This window comes from Poecilia reticulata, linkage group LG16 (assembly GCF_000633615.1).
Source record: "Poecilia reticulata strain Guanapo linkage group LG16, Guppy_female_1.0+MT, whole genome shotgun sequence".
Classification (NCBI taxonomy): domain Eukaryota; kingdom Metazoa; phylum Chordata; class Actinopteri; order Cyprinodontiformes; family Poeciliidae; genus Poecilia; species Poecilia reticulata.
In genome coordinates, this window is record NC_024346.1 from 20,860,932 (window position 1) to 20,881,062 (window position 20,131).

Consider the following 20,131-nt stretch of genomic DNA (forward strand, 5'->3'; position numbering starts at 1 on the left):
CTACTCATATGGATTCTTCTCACTTCTCCTTTGAAACAAAACCCATTCACTCAACGAGACACAAAGGAGGCTCTCGTTTAAAATCCAAGTCAGATGAGGTTTAACATTTTGATGTTTTTTTGTCCGAGTTCTTTCTCTGACAGAAAGAGTAGGCTCATCATAAATCATGACTAAATCAGAGCTTTCTTCACTTACAATGCACCATTTGCTGCTTAAACACTTGACCATTTAATAAAATGAGAATATGACGTCCTTAAATTGTTTACTGTGGGGGAAAAAAAATCCTAGCATGAAGAATATGTCATCTGTGGAAATAACAATATGCTTCAATTAATCATTTTTGTAAACACCCAAAATAGATGATTTGGTTTAAACTTCTTACTTTTTCCACAGTCAGTTCAATGAGAGCAAAGCCAAATACTGCGTTTGTTTGAAGTATGATTGAACAGTTTTGTGATGTTTAGCAGTCCACTTATGCTACTGATGTGTTAAAGTAAGCTCTTAAATAACAGATGAGTTTTATGTTTTTAACAGCTCTTCATCTGTGAGGCTTTTGGCAAGTAGATTTCTAAATAAAAAGATTATTGAGTTTTTAACGCCTCTACCCATCAATATCTTTGTCATTACGATAAATATCACAAAATACTGTAATAAAAAAAATGTTATACTTCTTTTCTTTGCTCAATTTATTTTTCTTTTTTAATGTATACATTTATATTTTCTAGTCTCATAACAGTTGAAGGCCTTGTCACCCATTCCTGGTAATTCAAACTATCTTAACAAAAAGATCAACTTTATGTTAAGAAAAGAGTAGAAAGTAAAAATGAAACAGAGTTGACTGCAAAAGTGATAAAACTGAGAGCATCTACATGTATAATTCGACAAAATAACTATTACTTCAAAGGCAATGAATTATCACTGTGTTAAACAGCAAACGTTAAAAGTTATATATAACTTCCACATATGAATTCTTTCAACTAAAACCCTATTAACCTGATTTTAAAAAGCTATGAAGCCCTAAGTAAAAGTTTCATTTTTCTTTTCTTTATCCGATTTATTTATTTAAATGTAGGGTTAGTGAAATGACATAAAATGAGAAATTATCAACTCATTAATGGGACGTTTTACTTATTGCATTTATGGCAAATTTAAGACAAATTACAACTCTTTGAAAATTTCAAGTCTTGTGGAGTAAAGTGTTTTAAGGTAAAGAAAAATGAATGCATAAAATGCTCATTATTATAGTTAGCTTACTATTAATTACACAATCTCAGTACCTAACACAGAGTCGCGGCCACATTGAATAACTTATGCAAAACAGTGAGGAATGGATGCAAATAAGCGCCGACTGGTGATGGCAGCAGGAGGTCTGCCTCAAGCCACACTTTTCACTGATAACTCCAGGCAGCCTACTGTGGAAAAAATGACAAACATAGATCCAACAAATTAATTATAAGACTTCTTGGAATATTCACCCCCCCCCTAAATTTTAAAACGTAATTAAATTATATATATAACTACAATTCAACTGCCTTTTCATGGGAATTTCACAGATGGATGCTGCACTTAAAGATATGTAACAGTTTCCTCTTCGTCTGTTTACAACACAGCTTGTGAAGTGTAAAGAATATGGCACAAACTGTCAGGTATCTCTTAGCCATAGTTATTAGTGCAATAGCAGGAAATGTAGCCTGAGGCACAGGATGGGTGTTGGAGCCAGAGCAGCTCGGGGGATCCAACGCAGCGCGATAAAGGAACCACATTTGAGGCGAGACATGAAACAACGCAACTTACTCGAAATTATAAGGCACAGTTTTATCTTAAAAGATTAAGAGGGCGTGTTTGTTTTAATTTCTTACAATCGTAGAAGTGAACGCAGCGAGCATTCACTTCACTTCCCTGAGGGCCACTTGTGTCCAAGAATTACACGTTCTTCTTACTTTATATATAAAAATGGCCTCAAGTTGGTTTGTGTAGAAAATTATTTCTCACATCGACAATGACATTTGATAGTTGAGGGCTGTTGCTGTTTTGTCGTATTAGCTATAAATAAAGGCACAGGCATGAACATGTGCGAAAAGATCTTATTCTATGGGGTCTTTCTGGACAACAATTATTAAAGAAAAATCTCCAATCTATATTAGCCTCGAGACCTCTATGCTACAATAGATCCTAGATGAAAAAGGTAACCTCGGGACACAAAACATAATCAAAAGCTGAGGGGTGAAGACTACTCATTTAAAGTTCAAATTACTTCAATGGATGAAGTCTCAGCACTTTTTAATGGACTTTCCTCACAGTTTCAAAGGGAGACGTTGGCAGTGTGTCCCGTCATTAGATCAGGAGTAATTTAAAATCGTTCACTAGAAAATAAGAGAGCGTTCTCTGTTGACAGGACAACACATGTTCACAGAGGCAACCAGAATCCAGATTATTCAGGTGAAAAAAAGAAGAAGATAAAAATTATGCCACTTAAATTATCTGTCAAACTTGTTTCAGACACTAAGCAGCCAGGTTTGTCAAAGGAAAACAGAGCAGGCTGTCAACGTTCATGCGTCTTTATTTGTCTCTGCTCTCTACCTGCCTGATGGGTTGCATGCAACCGCTTGCATGGCTGTGAGCAGCACAAATTCCTTTCCAGCGCTCAGCCTGCCAGAGCCCCTCTACCTGGCTATCACAGAGCAGTTTAACACAGACTCATCCAGCCATGAGTAAAGCTTCCCGCTCACATACCTCCATTGGTGCAGCCCAGAAAGTCCCAGAACTGCATGTCAGCGATCGATGAGCAGAGGATAACACCTCCACCAGAAACCCTCCAAACGTCTGTATGTGCACCTCTCCTGTTGCTCCACTTCCTAGTTGCACTGTATGCTGTCACTTATAGGGGAGGAGGGAAAAAGCCCGCCTACAATCGCTTCGGACTGACACACCTGGGGGCTGAGTTTCACCTCCAAACAGCTGCCTCCTCCCTCTGGATTCACTTCCCATCGCTTTTCTCAACAGCTTCCCCATCTTTCCCACGACTCTCTGTCCTTCATCCCTATCGCTCCACCACAGCGGGAATGATTAATCCACCATCATCCTCAGTGCTGAGTGACATCCGCATACCTGCCTCCTTATGGCACTGAAGGTAAAAAGGAGGTAGAAAGCTGACAGAATCAATCTCAGTGGAAATCCTTCTACAAATATAAATGAGCATTAGTGAAATAAATAAATAGATTTTCAGTTTAATAGAACATTTTTCTAACATCAGGTAGTCACATTTTTGTGTACTCGACAGTGTACAAAAAAAAAGAAGAGACTGCCACAGCCCCCTTTGAAATTCTAGTTTTGTAGATTGAGGTTTGGGTGTAAAAAGGTTTTATTTTTGGAAAAAGTGTGCAATATTGCCATTGAACTGGGCTACAAAAACGATTCTGCTAATTTCCAGGCAAAACATATTTTTGTTCAGGAAAAAAAAAAACAATCCTAAACTCTCCTTAACTCGGCTAAATATGTTCCTTTCCAACAACAAACAGGACAAAGATGTTATTTATTTTTAGTTGAACGTTTAGTAGAAAATAAATTGCTACGTACAAAGAATAGCTAGTGAGTCATTATCTGCCTCTTAAAACAGTAAAAATGTGCTGTAAATCTTTATAGTTTCGCTTCATTTATAGACATCTTTTTCCATAACCTAGAGGATTTAACTGGGGATGCAGAGATGGCTCTGGAGGCAGGTGGAAAGATGTGACCGCAGCCAAAAGTCACAGAGAGGAAACATGAAAAAGCACAGCTCTCACTCAAAAACCACAGAAAGAAGCCAAAGGAAGGAAACTAAGAAATCACAACCATACCAAGCACCAATCTAAGTTTGATCATAACTACAATTGCATTTGTATTTATTCCTGTCACCCCAAGACTAGTATTTTCTTTCTCTGTTTATTCTGAAACTACATCTATTTAAACACTAGTGTGTTTCAATCAACATCAGATGTCTGTCGTTTTTGTGATTCGCAAGGCAGAAAGCCAGCCATAAACTTACACTCAGGTAAAAGAAAGAGCTGCTCCTCATATTTTATTCCTAAACACATCAACGATACTCGGACTATGTAACCAGTTGCTTAACAATAAAACAGATGTTTCGCCTGAATATTATTGCTCATCATGGCAGAAACGCACCTTGGTTTGGGACCTTTGCACCTACGGGATTAACACAGAGGGGTGGTTTCGGCCACTGCACCACTGTTTGTATGTTGAGAATACAAATGACTTCGTGATTTCAAAAGGACGAGAATTTCCTGAAGGGTAATCCACGGCAATTTCCCCAAATGCGTTTCCGAGCACCCAAAAAGAAGCACCCACGCCTGTAACGTTCACGTTAACCCCATTGTCTCTCAGTGTGTTACCCCCCTTTATTGCTAAGCTAGCTGAGCTAACAGTGGGCTATTCCCACTCAGTCCGCCCCCAGGAGGGATCAATACTCACCCGCTTCAGCCCAGAGGTCCGGCCGCTCCTTGCCTCCGAACCTGGTCACCTTATCCAGCGAGGAGCGGTCAATGTAGCATTTATATCCGCTGGAAACAGAACTGGCTCGGGCGCTTGGGTCCCTCTCTCAGTCTGTTGTCGTCCACAACAGCGCCGTGCCCGGTTGTTGGTGTCCACTGACGTTAGCTGACAGCGCTGCTGCGGCCGCTGCTGCTGGAGGAGCCAGGTTTCGACAACATGGCTGCAGCAGCTGGCTGTAGGAGAGGGGCCCACTGTCCACCCATACATATAATAATTTTATCTGAGGCAGTGCCTCTGACTTTTTTATAACAGCAACCCCTCAGTAAAAATACAAATTTAAGCAAATATTAAGAGATTTTAAAACAATTCTATAGACATTTTTATGTTGTGTATATTGACAAAAATGACACATGTTTGCACTCAATGTTTAAGAATTAAATATAAAATAAAATATTAGTACTCCGAGTTGAAAAAATAACCAGAAAGGTCCTCTAAATGATTCTAAAAGGTAACTATTAAGGTTTCTCATCAACCTTAATTTGAATTTCAATATGGTTGTTGTGTTTGTTTGATAATGGGGGGAGAAGGGGGAAGTGGGGTAAACAAAGTTTGCTAAGAGCATCAATTACAATAATGATAAACATTTTGTTAATTGATTATTTTTTTTAAATCAAAAAGCAATAATTAAAAATAATTTTCTTAATATGTCTTTTCCCTTTGCTGTGGTAAAAATCAGACAAGTAAATAGAAACTTAAATTTACATCAACAGGAAAAAAAGGTCGTTCATCTGTATTCCTCATATGTTTTGTAACTATTATTGTACTGATGTGCTTTCCAAAACTTTGTTCATCTTTTGTAAATAAGCATTAATACAATAGAGAACTGAAAGAAAACAACATTACCCCGCCCAAAAAAAGTTGCAAAAATTATAGGAAAAAATAAAAACAAAGGACGTCAAAAAAAAGAGAAAAAGGCAAAAACATTTCAGAATAGAGGACAGAAAAATAAAGGACCAAGCTAAACTTTTCGAGTAGATACATAATCAATATATGACATGGTTGTGTAATACCTATTTAACAAAACAAATTTTATTTTTCAGCTTACTTATATGGCACCCTTCTGAATTATTGGCACTACTAATAAAAATGTGTAATAAGTTGAAAATAAATAAAGCTATTATTGCAGTTCTATAATCTGAAAATGAATAACTTAGAAAATGTAACGTTTAATATGATTATAACTTTTATTTGTATTTTCAAAATGTTGTTTTGATTTTCATGGCATTATGAGCCAGATGTTGAAAACCATCCATGGGCAGTGTCCTCACAGGGTGGAACATACGTTTCTAGCAAAGCTTGATATGTGAGAAAACAGGCAGAATGTTTTGGTTCTCAGTGGTGGTGATTATATATTTTTCAATATGAAAAGAAAATGAAACCAAAATTTCTGTTCTTCTGTTTTTTGACAATAACAGACTTGTGTTTGTATTGGGTCTAAGTAAACAGGATAACTTCAGACTGGAAGCAATGAAGCAACTGGAACACAGAAAAACACACAATGGACATCTGGAAAATCTGGCAGGGAGGTGAGGAAACTAACAGCCTTTTAACTGCTGGGAGGGTTAATGAGTGGGATGAGAACCAGACAGGTGTGACTAATCAGAGGAATTTTGAGCAGCTGGAGAAGAACCTCGGCAGATAACTATGAGGAGGTGACTAAGAATGGAACAGGGATAACTAAACTAAAAGATCTTCCTAAACCTAAAACTAAAGAGCAATGCTAATACTAGACACCATACCAAATATACAGTAAGTACAACACAAGAAAGAACTAACAAGCCCAACAGATATTAGTATTAGGTCTCTGGACCTAGCAAAGGAGTCAAGAGAGGCCCATGTCAAAGTCAATGAGACAATTGATGGAAGTGTCCTCCTGAATGGGTGCTAGGAAGCTGGAGAAACCTATGAAGGAGGTCTGTAGACTAACAATGTATTAACTCTGGAGAACTGCCACTAAGAGTTGCTGGACATACAAAGGAGTTCAGGAAATCATCTAGAGGGCCAACGTAGACCCAAGGCAGCTTGGGAGCGAGGCTGGGAAGAAAAGATGTCCCTATAGTCATTGTCAATAAAAGAGACCTTCTTGATGCTGTGATAGGTGCAGGAGAGAAGAACCGCAGACGATAATGAAGCATTTAAGAAGAGATGGATAGTGATGAGGGTGAAAAAGAAAACAGTGCAGGAAAGGAGGATGATGATGAGGGAGACAAAGATGGCACAAGAAGTGGATGGTGATGAGGAGGATGAAGATCACACAGGAGAGGAAGATGATGGTGAGTATGCTCCATACAGCCCAGGAGACGATGGGGATTAATAAGGTGATGCTAAGAATATTTTCTAAGAGGTGGCACAGCAAAGGTCTCGGGAGTTGACCTTTACTGTCAACTCCCGAGGAAGAGATTTTATGGCGCTGTCTACGGTATCTACAGTGCCGAGCAGGTGAGGTGGGTGTTGCTACTATATGACTAAGCTGTGTTGTTGCTTATGCTAATAAGGATAAACTCCATTGCAGGATGAGGATAAACTCTGGAATGTGCATTTGGCTGCTGTACCTGGGGATGCAGCAGGTGGCATACTGGCACCAGGGCTACAAACGTGAGCCATCTAGTGCTGGGGCACGCCCCATCCAGTAGATGATGCAGGGCCTTGATTGAAGCCTCAATTTATCTACTATTTTGCTGTTTGCTTACTATTCTCTTCTTGGCTTTCGTTGTTTTGTAGATTTTCTTTTGCAGAATAATGTTGTGTTTCAGAGGAGTTTTTTTTTTAAATAAAATTTCATGTGACTTCTGAATTTTCATGACTTTATTTTTTTAGCTTTGTTTTGTGCTTTGCCACTGAAAGAGTATCTATGGCATTTACCCCAGAATTTACAATGAGTTCAATGCACTGAAACACACTGACATGAAACGACTCTTGACATGCAAGTAGGAGCCCTACACTGAGCAAGAACGGAGCTCTTATGTTTATATGAAGTCTTAAGAGACTTCTTCCATGAATAATTCATCACAGCAGTCTAATGAACAACAGACAAAAGAAGCTTTGAAATCTAGATGCACCCCCAGACCTACGCGCATGCATAAGTGGACGCATAAACCAAATAATTGTGACTTTGATGCTGGCTGTCATTATATTGCCTTGGATTTGTTTTTCAGCCATTTCACACTCGAAGCTCAAAACAATCCGTCTACTCATGGGCCTACACAAACAGTCCCACCTACATATGCATGCAGCGAATCTCCATACAAACACAAGTTCAAGCAGACACACACTGATGTCACAGATAGTCTCTGAACAGACATGTACAAACTGACTTGAGGGAGCTCAGGGCTTTGTAATGGATTTTCAGAAACTCAAGCTGCAAAGATTACATCGAGGTGGACCACGATCACAACCTGCATTTACTCTCCATAGATTAAAGCAACAGTTTTTTATTTGTGACCACTGCAGTTGTAGATTTCAATAGCTTTATTGTCAGTGTGTGCATAAACACTTTTTGTTTTGGATCAAACATAGTTTAGGATTTTCAAGCAAAATTCATCAAATGAATGGATAATATGAGTGTCCAAGGAGTTAGCATTATCTTGTACCTATTGCTCTTTATTGCACAGCAGTAAGAAAAAAATCATGACTGACACAAAAGTTTACTTTTAGCATAATTTATTACACAACACTATGCGACACTTGACATCTACATTTGTCTTATAACTCCATCTAGTGGTCTATCTGCCTCCCCGTCTTGTTGGGAGTTGAAATTAAATTCCATTCAACTCTTATTTTTTTCCAATTTTTAAGAAACAAATTTCTATAAATATATTCTCATAGCCTAATTTTATCATGTCAAATTATTTCTACGTAGTTTAAGAATATGTAGAAGTGGGAGTGAAAACATGTTCACAACAGAATAGAAAGCAAAATATTTTCAGGACATATAATCATAGCTTTTAATTTATATTAACTTAAGTTTAATTTCAAGCATGAAACAATTTCAATGAATTGTTTGGCCAATTGCAGTTAAATAAAGTGCTTAGAAATTACCACAATATGAACGCTGTTGTTGACTGCAACTGTTAATAATATTGAGTTTCCATGATCACCAGATACAATTCAGTCCTACAAGTCTGACATTTTCTCCCTTTATTTTCACATTTTATTAAAATTTTTACAGCAATTGCAACTACAACTTCTCAAGACAAAACACCAACAACACTGTACACCAGAATTACCTGACAACTTGAATTATTTTCTCCTCTACTTTATTTGAAATGAAAAACACAACGAAGCTTACAACTAATACAAGCTGGTAATCAAGGTAAAAGAGGACATCATTAGACAGGCAAAAGAAAATCAAGAATAAAATAAGTTAAAATTATATGTGATCTTTTATGTGACAGACAAAATAAATATGATGACTGGATTACTTTAAGGAAATTACTAATAAAGATGTAAGTGCAGGTACAGTGAGTTTTGAACTGAGTTAAGTGCGAGGGTCTAAGCGGCACTGATACTCTAGCATGCCAGTTCAGCCGTGTTTGAGACGTTCTGGCTTATGGTAGAAATACTCTCCATGGAGACATCAGTGTGTGCACGGCCGCGCCTCTCCTCGGTGCCATGTGAATGTGTTCGTCTATGCTCATTGGTGTGAGCGCGGCCTCGAGAGCCATCGACTGACATATTGCTGCAGCTGGAGGTCGTTCTTGAGCGAAGTCTGGTCATGCTGGCGCTGGACACTGAAGAAAAATTATAAATAAGTTTTTATTACTGTGCGCTAACAAAATCTATGATCTTTTTTTTATTTGATATAGTTTTTTTATAATAGCTTTGGTTTTATATATGTAATTTGTAATGGTTGAACATTAGAGAATGAATTCTCTGAATACACAAATTAACAAAAATAGAACTTTATTAAGTATTGTTAAAATCAGTGGTTAGAAGAGAAAGGGCAGACTAATATAACAGTAACAGAAGTACAAATAGCCACTCTTAGCAACCAAGGTATAAATCTAGCTCACAAAGAATTAAGGCTATTGTTCAATCCAATATTAGCAAGGTCTCTCAAATAAAGTCGCTAATGAGTGCATAGCATACAAATATTTATAAGTAACTTACAGTATCCCATTCCTTGGATAAAATATTTAAGAGCTTCAATCACTTTGGCTGGCTGTTGAGAGAAAAATAAAATATAGTCAACTTTTTCTTGACCAAAATGGAGTAGAGTATATTGTATGACTTACTGTCATACCTGAACAACTTGGGGAAGTCCTCCGCAGTCTGCCATCTAGAAGAAAGACAGAGCAGCACAATTATAGCTTTCTAGCACAAATTAGTGTCAGAAAAGAAATTATCAGCAGGGGAGAATAAATGATAGATATTTTATTAATAAATAAAATGCCAACAGTGATTCAAATGGCTCATTGCACAGGGCTGCACAGCCTTTGGGGTGGCATAAGTGCTCACAACAATGCTTTCAAACTAGTAAGTTGGGGTAGGGGTCAGAAGACGGGTCTTGGCCCCAACATGACAGCCTTTTGTCTGGTAAAATACAATAAACATGCTTCAAAAACAGCTCTATTGTTCTCCAATCCAAGATTTGTTTACCTTGAGCAGTGTGGTCTTTGTGGGGTTCAGTTTAGAGTTGCAGTCAACCACAGCTTCCACAGCAGGAGAACTGTCCCCAACAACCAACAGGGATGAACACCTAGAGCCAGAAGGAGTTAATTGTTATGAGGTGAGCCTGCTGCCAACGTTCTGTCTACTTTTTAGATCTATTGTTTCACTCACAGGAGTGTCTTGACATTGACGTTCCCTCCAGGTACAGGCCTCTCTATCTCCAGAGCGTTGCGGTTGTTGTAGGAACGTAGAAACTGACTCACGTTGGATTGGTTCATTGTTGTTGTGATGTAGTGACGATATGTTGACACAAGGTCGTGATTTGCCTGGATCTCATCCTATTGTAATCCATGCAGATGCATTATGCATGTTAAGCTTTTGTTCAGATTTTTTTTTTATCATAAACATATGAAAAGCTAAGATCCTGTTGTTCCAGATAACTTACCTTTCCAAACAAGTGTGTGATAACTCTGTCTGGAAGAGTGAGGGTCCAATCAGTAATCTATAGTATGACACAAACATTTGCATCACATTTTGCTATATTTAATTTCCATAGGAATTCTATAAAGCTCTTCTGAGCTCAGATAACTCAGAAAGTGTTTATTCAAGACAATATCCATTAAAGAGAGAAAGCAGTAGTAAACATATGCTTAATTGGTCAGTTAGGTCAGAAATTAATTTAATTAGTATTGTAAAAAAATATAGCAAGCTTTAAAGACCCTTCAAAACTCCCCTAAGTATTATACAAAGTGTTTACAGTCCCAATAAACTTAAGTCCTCACAGTACCTTTAAAAATAGCATGTAAAAAGAAAAAAAAGTTATGACAAACTTGTCATTGCTACTTGGGGGGCCTATGAGACTAACTGGTAATTGAGCTGCAATTTATAGTACTTTTCAACAAACATTTGAAGTTATAAAGCTTCCCATTAGCATGCATATAACGCAAATATTTGTCAACATTTTCTTCAAGACTTTAGTTCTTGTTGGTGGACCTCGTGGCAACAGGAGGCCATTAGCAGCTGCGTAGAGCATGTTCAGCATATAGCTGTTTTATTATATTAACCATGACGGAGTTAAACTGCAGCCAAAGTAAACTGTATTGTATTGTACTGTGTTGTTTTTACATTTTTGACCATTTAAGGATCCAGTCATGTCGTTGGGCTTAGGATGTGGAGGTTTAAAGACAGAAGGAGGAATCAAAACTGTGAGTTAGGTGAAACATACTCTGTGTTACATAATAATCTTTTTGAATATGAAAGGAGATAAAACTCCCTATAAGGAACATTCAGAATGCAATCAGAAGCTTGGACTTTATGTAGCTGCTGAGTAATTACCTCATGGTTACATATAACGGCATCTGGATATATTGAGGACATTCAAAGATACATTTATACCTTGTTTGCAACAGTATCCATTAGGCTCTCTGCGTTGGGGTTAATGTTGATCAGAATCAATCCATCCACTAAATCAGGGTGATTCAGCTAAACAAAGAAGAAAACATTTGTCAGCTGTTCAGTTGCATAGTCAGGAAACTCATTGGCATGACATTCGAGTGTGACATTTCTCTTCTGTTAAAAATTGGGATGAGGTTCATGGCACAAACACTTTTACACTAAATCCTCATGTACAATATGAATGTGACTAATATGGATTAATCTAGAACTTTAATTTGTAAAGGCTGATGTATGTTTAATTGTCTGTCTATTACCATATAAACAGAAATAAACAGAAAAAAAGTAAAGGTTATTAATTTCAAAATATCGTGTGCAGGAGCATCATCTCAAGATCTGATTGAATCTGAAAAGATTCAGACTTACGGCAAATCTGGCCAGGATGTAAGCTCCAGCTCCAACTCCCACACCAATTATACTATTCACCCTGCAAAGCACACAAAAATGAGCTTAATGGCTCAATGTTTAGAAATATACAACTGAAAGTGTTTAGTTTTGATGTTCTGAGATGAATTTGTCTTACTCAAAGTGATTGAGGACAGAGGGAAGAACCTCAGAGAGCTGGTCCATGGTGGGGTAGGTGTACCTGAAGGATCAAACATCTGATTTAAAAGCAGTTATAAGCTACGGTTGAATAACTGGTCAACTAAAAAGTTCAATCTGAGTCTTTAAAAAACTACTTACGCAGTGGGCAGAGTCTTGGCTTCCTCATGTTGTCCAGGAGCTTCAACGTGACAAACAGGTAAATGACGAACAATTTCATGCATGTCTTCATGGTTGAACAAAGTCTCAAAACAAGATTTATCTGGAAAGAAAAAAAGAATACACATATACATACATTCTTATGTTAATTACTCATATTGATGCCTCTTTCAGCTAAAGCATATGAATCATTTGACATGTAGAGTAAGTATGACAAAATAGACAAAAAAAATTGTTGGTGGAGTCAAGCGAAAAGGTTTTTATCAAATGAACTTCTTCAGGTGGAAATAAACCTTAAGAAATGTGTCTTTCGTTGTAATTCTATTAGAAACTGATTCTTCAGCAGATACATTTTGATGAACTTATTTAATTTCAGTACAGATCATGAAGTGTAAACTACAGGATCACTGCTGATAGATCTCTGGGCTGCAGCTTACGGTTCAGTCCAACATCATGAAAGGTCAGGATGACGGGTCGGTTCGCTTTTGGAGTTCCTGTCAAGATGCAGTGGACGTCCCCATACTGAGTCTCCACGTGCTCCTCCTAATACAACATTTACATAGATATAATCAGGTCCCGCTGCTTCAGAGTGCATTCCATCAAGCATGCTGTCCACTTTGGCCAACGGACAAATGCAGATTGCACTTTAGTAAAATTACATTGAAGAGAATACCTTACTTTAAGTCTGTGCTTTATTTTCGCTTTTACTTTTACCAAAGTTGCTAACATTAATGTGCACAAACCTAGTCCTTATATCTTATGATTTGTTTGTAAATAAGTTAACCATACCACAAAAAAGAGAGACAGTAGACCAATGCAAACTAAAAGAAAATCAAAAACCATGGATCTGTGTTACTAACATGTTTTTTATTGTCATACTCACGGTGACTTGGGGCTCAAAGACAGAGTCATCGTTCTCCTGCAGAACCATGGTGGCTGCTTCAGAGCAGGTAGATGGGATATAAATCCTTTTGAAATGTGATTCTCTTCAGCTAGATACCCACTGCAGCGTGCAGGTCAGTATGTCTCTGACAGACTTATGGTTGAGCTGGTTTTTATATCCTCAGACACTGATCTACTTTTAAGTCTTAACACCAACCTGGTTCAGATGGGGCCAACTGGCCTTTTTCCTAGTTAATCTGACCTCAGGCTGCTGTGTTTCCACAGAGACAGTGGAGGTTTTTTTTGCATTTGGAATTAAATGAATTAGGACATCCTTGCTGCAAAATAAATGTCAGCATGCTTTAGCTGAAAATAAAATAACACCTAAGAGAAAGACCACTTATAACAATATTACAATCTTTTTGACTTTCTGCACTTTTGACACATTTTCAGCTGATGAGCAGCTAACTCAAACTGAAAACAAGAGCCAGATTTACAGGTTTGATGTTTATCAGTTTGCATGAAGGCATCATACAAATCTCTATATGTTTATCTGGACCACTAGGAGTTCAGCTGTTAAATCTCTGCAGGCCATCTGTTATTAACAGTATAGCAGGCTGTTAATGATATAGCTCAGCCATTGGGACCCTCCTTTTGTAGCTGCATTTTCAAATTAATTTCAATATACTACACTTATAATGCCAGTTTCATTAACTTCTGTGTAAAGGGGATGTCTGCTTTTTAATTAAGATATGCACTTCACTTTCAAGGCCATTATTATTACTTACATTATTATTTTTATAAAAAGTTTAATTGCGTAAAGCAAAGTGGCTCATATTGGTAGTCTAAATGTTATCTCAAAGAGCTATCCTTTAAATCTTAAATCAAATTGTAACAGCAGATCATAAGTCATGCTAACAAAATGTAGTGGTACCTCACAATAACTGCAAAGAATTTTATTTTTATGGAAGTTTACATGCAAAGCAGGAAGCTGTGACTGACTAGACAGGTAAAAACAAAGTAATTTACATTTATTTAAAAGGGCTTGTGAAATTCACCTAGGAAGTAAAGAACTGTGCACTGCTGTTAATTATTTGACAAAACATTTGATCCCTCACTATACAAGATATTGCTCCTTCTGTTTTTTGATTAATCTTTATAGCTTTGACATCATAAATATAAACTTTTTGACTTGAGACCTCCGTTACAACAACTTGCTTCAAATCCAAACAAAACTTTAGAGTAACCAACATCTAAACAGCAAACAGATTGTTTCTTATCATATTCAAGACATTTAATATGTCTTGAATATGACATATTCAAGACATATTAGTTGTGCATATTATGCGAAAATGCTTTTTTAAATTTATATTTTATCGATTAGCTTTGGAAAAACAGGGATGTTAATTATATATTTTTTTATTTTGTCCTAAGTCACCAAATCATGTTTCAAATCACTTTAATGCTGTGCTATTTGGCAGATCTACTGCTATTGAAGCATCCGGCAGAACTTTGTTCCTAACATCCCTTTGCTGAGACTGCACAAATCTCTTTTTGTTATTTAATTAAATCAACTCAGTGGAAATTGAGAGCAGAAGTTGAACAGCAGACAGTAACACCTGGCTGAGCGGAAACATAGCAGACTGCTCTGTGACCACCTACATATGGACTCCAACATAGCTTGGACCACATAACACACCGTGCTGCACGGCAGCAGAGTGTGTAGCAGGTTTAATCCATTTAACGATGGCTAAAGAGCAGCAGGGAGCAGATGGGTCTTACTCAGCTTCACGTCATTCTCAAAGCCAGTGTATCGTTGGAAACCTAACTGGAGTCTGGCCTGCAAACCTATTTCGCCACCAACGCCTGTCCCATTTCCCATGGGTAGAACTGTGACTAAGCTTATTTGTCCGTGTGCTCAAACACAGAAGGTAGAGTTTCTAAATTTTAGTGTCTCAGCAAATTATTGTCAGAATTAAGCTACATTATGACAGCATCGAACTTGAATCAGCTCTCAATACTTTTATCCACTAAAACAAAAAAAATCATAAAAAACATAATTAACCATTTTGATTTCAGACCAGATCAAATATCACAAAAACACAAATTAATAAATCCCTTCATCCATTATCTGTGTCAGCTCAATATTATCAACTAGTTTCTATTGATATTAATAAATCATGCGAAAATAAAGTCGCAGACAATGTTTATCCACAAACCTTAACATTGTCCTCAATGTTAAGCTTTAGTCAATGGTTGTTGTTACGTCCGATGTTTAACATTCAGTGTTATCGTGGTTGTTTAATGCCGTCCAGGATTTTTAACTTTATCTCCGATGTTTAGCTTAATATCCAGGATATTTAACATTGTCCCCGATTTTCTTTTAATTTAATCAAGGATAATGCTTAATATTATCCTTGATGTTTAACATTATGGATGGACGGATAGAATGGATGGAGGGAGGGAACCAGGAATGGATGGATGGAGTTCATCTGGGTCAGAAAGCAGCTCAGGAAGTAGAGTTAAACACAGTAGAGTTAAATCCTCATTTTCTTTTCTCAGATCTGCCCAGCAGGAGAAGCTTGCTGCGTCTCCTCTCTTCCGGTGTCCATCGGCTCAGGTGAGGCCGTTTTCAGGCTGCTTGACCTCAAATCTCCCCCACCAATGGCGCCTCAGATGAGCGAGTCGTAGCGACACACGCACCGCCAACTAGTTCGGCTCACTACTGACGGTACCGGAGTCCGATTCCATCAAGCTGCTGTGACACCTGATGAAACTCTCCCTGCTCAGACACAAATAAAAAGGAGAAACAGGGAATCAGAGATTAATAATTTTCATCAACATTTATGTTGTTGTGATGGAAAATAAAAACCCAAACTGAGAAGAAAGAAGCTGCTGAGTGGAGGACCGAAGGGAAGAAGTCCTAAATAAAATATCATAAATAAATAAGCAGAAACTACAAAATAAAAGGAATTTTGAAGTTATATGTGTGTATAATATATATTTAGCTCTTTGTGGGGATTTTCTGTTTGTCTGCTGCTTCCCTCATCATCCACTAGATGGTGCCAAGAAGCTGCACTTACCTGGAAGGAGTGCCTGCTGTCTGGTTTCAGCGCACCTGGGATCAATCACCTCGTCATCATCTAGGAGAATATGAGGAGCGGGCTACCAACACTTCGACGCCTGAGTGTTTGGCCAGTTATGGTACTCTGTGCCCCTCTGAGTCAGCTCTTTGAAGTTTCTACGACATTATTTCAAGTAATAGTTCCCTGTTGCTTCTCTTTCAGGCGTTTCCTTGTGGCGCCTTAGATTATACCCACTGGTTGGCCGAGTCCCTAATCGCCTCTGCGGAAGAATTGTTGACAGTTCCTGGATTCACAGCTGGCAGTCGAATCGCTCCTCACATCTCCTCACAAGAACTTACCTGTCTGCCCTCCACCACAAGCCTCTCCCATCAACCTCCAAAGAACTCGCTGTCTGGTTCACACATTGAAACCTGGATCATCTCAAGGATGATCCAGGTTTCCGCTGCAAAGAGACCACAACCCCAGAAACCACAATACTTGCCCCCCCACTCCCTGGCGGAAACTCATCATCACACCAAGAAAGACCATTCCAGTTCCTCATAATTTAACTTGTCCAACTTGCATTCAACTAACCATCTCTCTCCCACTGCCTTCAGAGTTCTGGCGACCCTGGGTTCCCATCCACAGGACAAGAACCGCACATTCTCACATTTCATCACTGTCAAAATAAACTTTATTTATCTGATTTCCTATTCTCCTGATTGCGTTCGTCGGTTGGACCCCATTTGTAAATACAAGGGTTAAAAGACGTGAACCCAGGATTTCTTGACATTTTTTACTGTGGGCAACTTTTACTGAAAATATAAAGGTGACAACTTGTGGTGGCAACCGCTCAGTCTGCAGGTGAAAGTGTAACTCTCCGGCTCTCGGCTTTCAAAACATTCTAATTATACACACAGCAGCTGCTGCTGCCTGCCACATGCTTGACTCTGCGTGTATTTCTTCCATGTATGTGTGTGTGATGCCCTTTATGTGTAGAAGGCTGAAAATGTTCTGAGATAATGATCTGTGGAAAATATTCAATTTAGATTAGCTCAAGACTCCCACAACATTTTAAACAACCAGTTCATATTGTCATATTTTCAAAAAGTATTCACACTGCAATCACAAACTTAAGTGAATCTTAATTGATAGTTCACAATGACATAATTCATACTTGTGAAGCGTAATTAAAATTAAACTTTTCAAATTTCATTTAAATAAACAGCATCATGAAGACCAATGAACTAAAACTGAGGATTCTCAATTTAAAGTGCACAGAAAAGAAAATTCAATATCTCCAAGCTGGTGGGGTCACGATTGTAATGAAAAGTGGTTTTAAAATGTGTTACCACCTAGGGGCTAAATAAAATGCGCAACGTTATTTTCAAAACATTTTTTGTAAAAAAAAATAAAATAAATAAATTCTACATATTGGTTTATCACAAGTAAATAAAATGTGACTTATTTAACATTTTTTAGATACAACCCAATTTTCTGTACATTACACCGTTGAATAAACATAGTAATGTAAAATCAATTTAAAAGGATTGTTGTTTTAAAAAAAAATCCTCGGCAGAGTCCACAGTTCTCAAACTCAACAAGATTGACTGAGACTGTTGCTGAAAAGACGGTCACCTTCAGCTTTCAGCCTCGCATGTGGCTCAACCAGCAGGCCCTGATCACAAGGCCTCAGGAACCTCCCAGAGACATGTGGTTGTAAAGGCTCTGAGACAGTGTCTATTTCAAGCTTTAAAAGTAAGAACCGAGTTTTGTTCACTGAAGTCGATAGGGAACCAGTGTAGGTGGGTGTGAAGTATTGGGATGTGTGAAAACTGCTAGTGAACATCAAGCAGGTAGTGGATGTTTTGCAGGCAGATAAATAATGATTTGCTGGGGACATTCCTGAGGTTTTTCACAATAATTCAGTCTCAAAGAAATTAAAACATTAGTACCAACTCTCAGTTTTCACTGTGAGGCAATTTCCAATTCTGACTTTGAGACAATATCACTCAATTTTTTGCTGTTCTTCTTAAGTGACAAAAAAACAAATTAACCAAAGACAGGAAATGAATATCCAACCAAAAAAAAAAAGAAAAAATGTCAAAACAGATCTTCAGAGAGATCTTCATAACAATGGCAAAACCCCCAACACTGTATTTCTTGCTTGAAAGATCATAAAATGTATTTAATTTTAGTTTGAATTAAACTGAAGCTTTGAATTAGTTGGGGCTCAAAGGTCATAGAGTCCTACTGAATCGGAAATTCACTTTGCATTTCAGACCGCCTCATGAGTGAGATACTTTCTGTGGGACTACATAACAAAGTACTTGAGTGGAGGGCATGCACAGTGTAATTATGTATATCAACATGGATAATTAGTGTCAATGTTAAGCTGCCCTAAACTCTTAATTCTGTCATCTGCTTCAAATGAAGGAACAGTTTGTGAGCAACAAGAAGATAAATGGCTAATCTTCCTCCTCAGTAGCTTTCATAAGCAATGCCTTTACTGAGATTTACCAGCTGTAAAAAAACTATTTTTGTGACATATATGCTTGTATTTAGAGACCATATTTTTACATTCAAGTGAGACTATAAGCTACTGAGCCAGATTATAGCTCCCCTACAAAAGAATCAGAAGGTTTTATATAGAGGCACTCATTGCATAACACCAAGAATAGCCTACCAAGAAGGATCAAGTACAACAACCTCATTTACTTGGAATGTGAGGAGTAAATAAGAGAGTGTTGTTTACTCATTCACTGTTTTCAAGAAATGTTCATTTCTTAGTGTGTGGTCTTGTTTTTAGTCCATTTACCTTTAAAAAATGTTGTATAACATGACCAAAAATACAAAGGGAGCACCTTAAATTTAGCAAAACAAGCTAACTCTAATTGGGACAATAATGCATCTTCATAACTAAGTTTGAGTTAGACATTTAATTTGAAAAAATGCTCTCAAACAAATATAAAAATATTGCAACTTTTAAACTAGTTAACTCTGTGTCACTTTCAAGGTCTAGCCAGCAATCCTCAGTATTCACTATTTATACTATGATCCTTTCAACCAGTGGATTGTGACGCCTCACACACTTCCCAGACATTTGAATGAAGCTATGGTGAAATGATTCAGCTTAATATTTTGCAAGGCATCCTTCTGATATACTTGATAAAAATGGGAGTGAGGCCTTGAAAACACTCTTTTCTTTCCACTTCAATGTGAGACTATGAGTCTGGTTGAGCTGTAAGACTCAACATGACTTAATTTCTTTCTTTGACTTGATGTCCAGAATTTCACATTTGAATTGCTTTCATATTCCTGCATCAGACCCATACTACTAACACCTCTGCTTTTGCCTGTAACAAATAGTGCATTAATTTAAGTTTCCACTGCTCTACCAAAAGGTTAAGCAAAATATTTTTTTTACCCCCCACTCTCATTTATTGAGAGTGTTTATCAGTAAAACTGTCAAGCTGACTTTGGAATTTCTTATCACCTCTTCAGGCTATATGTGGGTTTGTTGTCTGGGTTTCAAAACATCACAAGAGGAGCTAATGAAAACCAAAAGTGGGGTAATATCAAGCCAGAACATATCAACCGAATACTTTTCACCACTGTGGATCCAAGACAGCTTTGACTGTCAAAACTTAAGCAAGAGTTTCTTTATTTGATGTGATAAACTGCACAGTTATTTTTAGCATAGGAGGTGGTTTTTCACCACTGTGGGTGGGCAGTCACATTAACCTCAACTCACAGTGATTAATGGAAACCTAAGGCCTTAACGTGTTGTTCTTTTAAAAGTATGTTACATGTAATGAATGTCTTCTGACTAAATGTGAATGCAGGGCTTTGCAAAAGTATTCATACCCATT

The 20,131-nt window shown here is 37.7% G+C and overlaps 2 protein-coding genes across 5 annotated transcripts in view; both read right to left on the reverse strand.

The window, feature by feature from the left end:
* Positions 1 to 4,727, reverse strand: part of LOC103478404 (focal adhesion kinase 1) — a 59,377-nt gene extending 54,650 nt beyond the window's left edge. For 2 of the 4 annotated variants that reach the window (XM_008432245.2, XM_008432243.2), the window contains exon 1: positions 4,468 to 4,727. Coding sequence is in view for 2 of the 4 variants with exons in the window: in XM_008432238.2 (XP_008430460.1) it covers positions 2,734 to 2,770 (37 nt within the window). In the remaining 2 variants the exon portion in view is untranslated. Of the gene's footprint in view, positions 1 to 2,733; positions 2,841 to 4,467 lie in introns of those variants that run through there. The other 2 variants (XM_008432238.2, XM_017309553.1) reach the window with 2 other exon arrangements.
* Positions 4,728 to 8,467: 3,740 nt separating this feature from the next.
* Positions 8,468 to 13,355, reverse strand: LOC103478403 (protein NDRG1). The gene is made up of 12 exons (XM_008432236.2): positions 13,196 to 13,355; positions 12,750 to 12,855; positions 12,295 to 12,415; positions 12,134 to 12,196; positions 11,977 to 12,037; positions 11,554 to 11,640; positions 10,604 to 10,660; positions 10,330 to 10,496; positions 10,147 to 10,246; positions 9,791 to 9,826; positions 9,658 to 9,709; positions 8,468 to 9,278 (listed from the first exon to the last, which is right to left on the reverse strand). Exons 1-12 carry the CDS (start codon positions 13,241 to 13,243, stop codon positions 9,058 to 9,060), a joined length of 1,119 nt encoding a protein of 372 aa, XP_008430458.1. The 5' UTR covers positions 13,244 to 13,355; the 3' UTR covers positions 8,468 to 9,057.
* Positions 13,356 to 20,131: the final 6,776 nt, after the last annotated feature.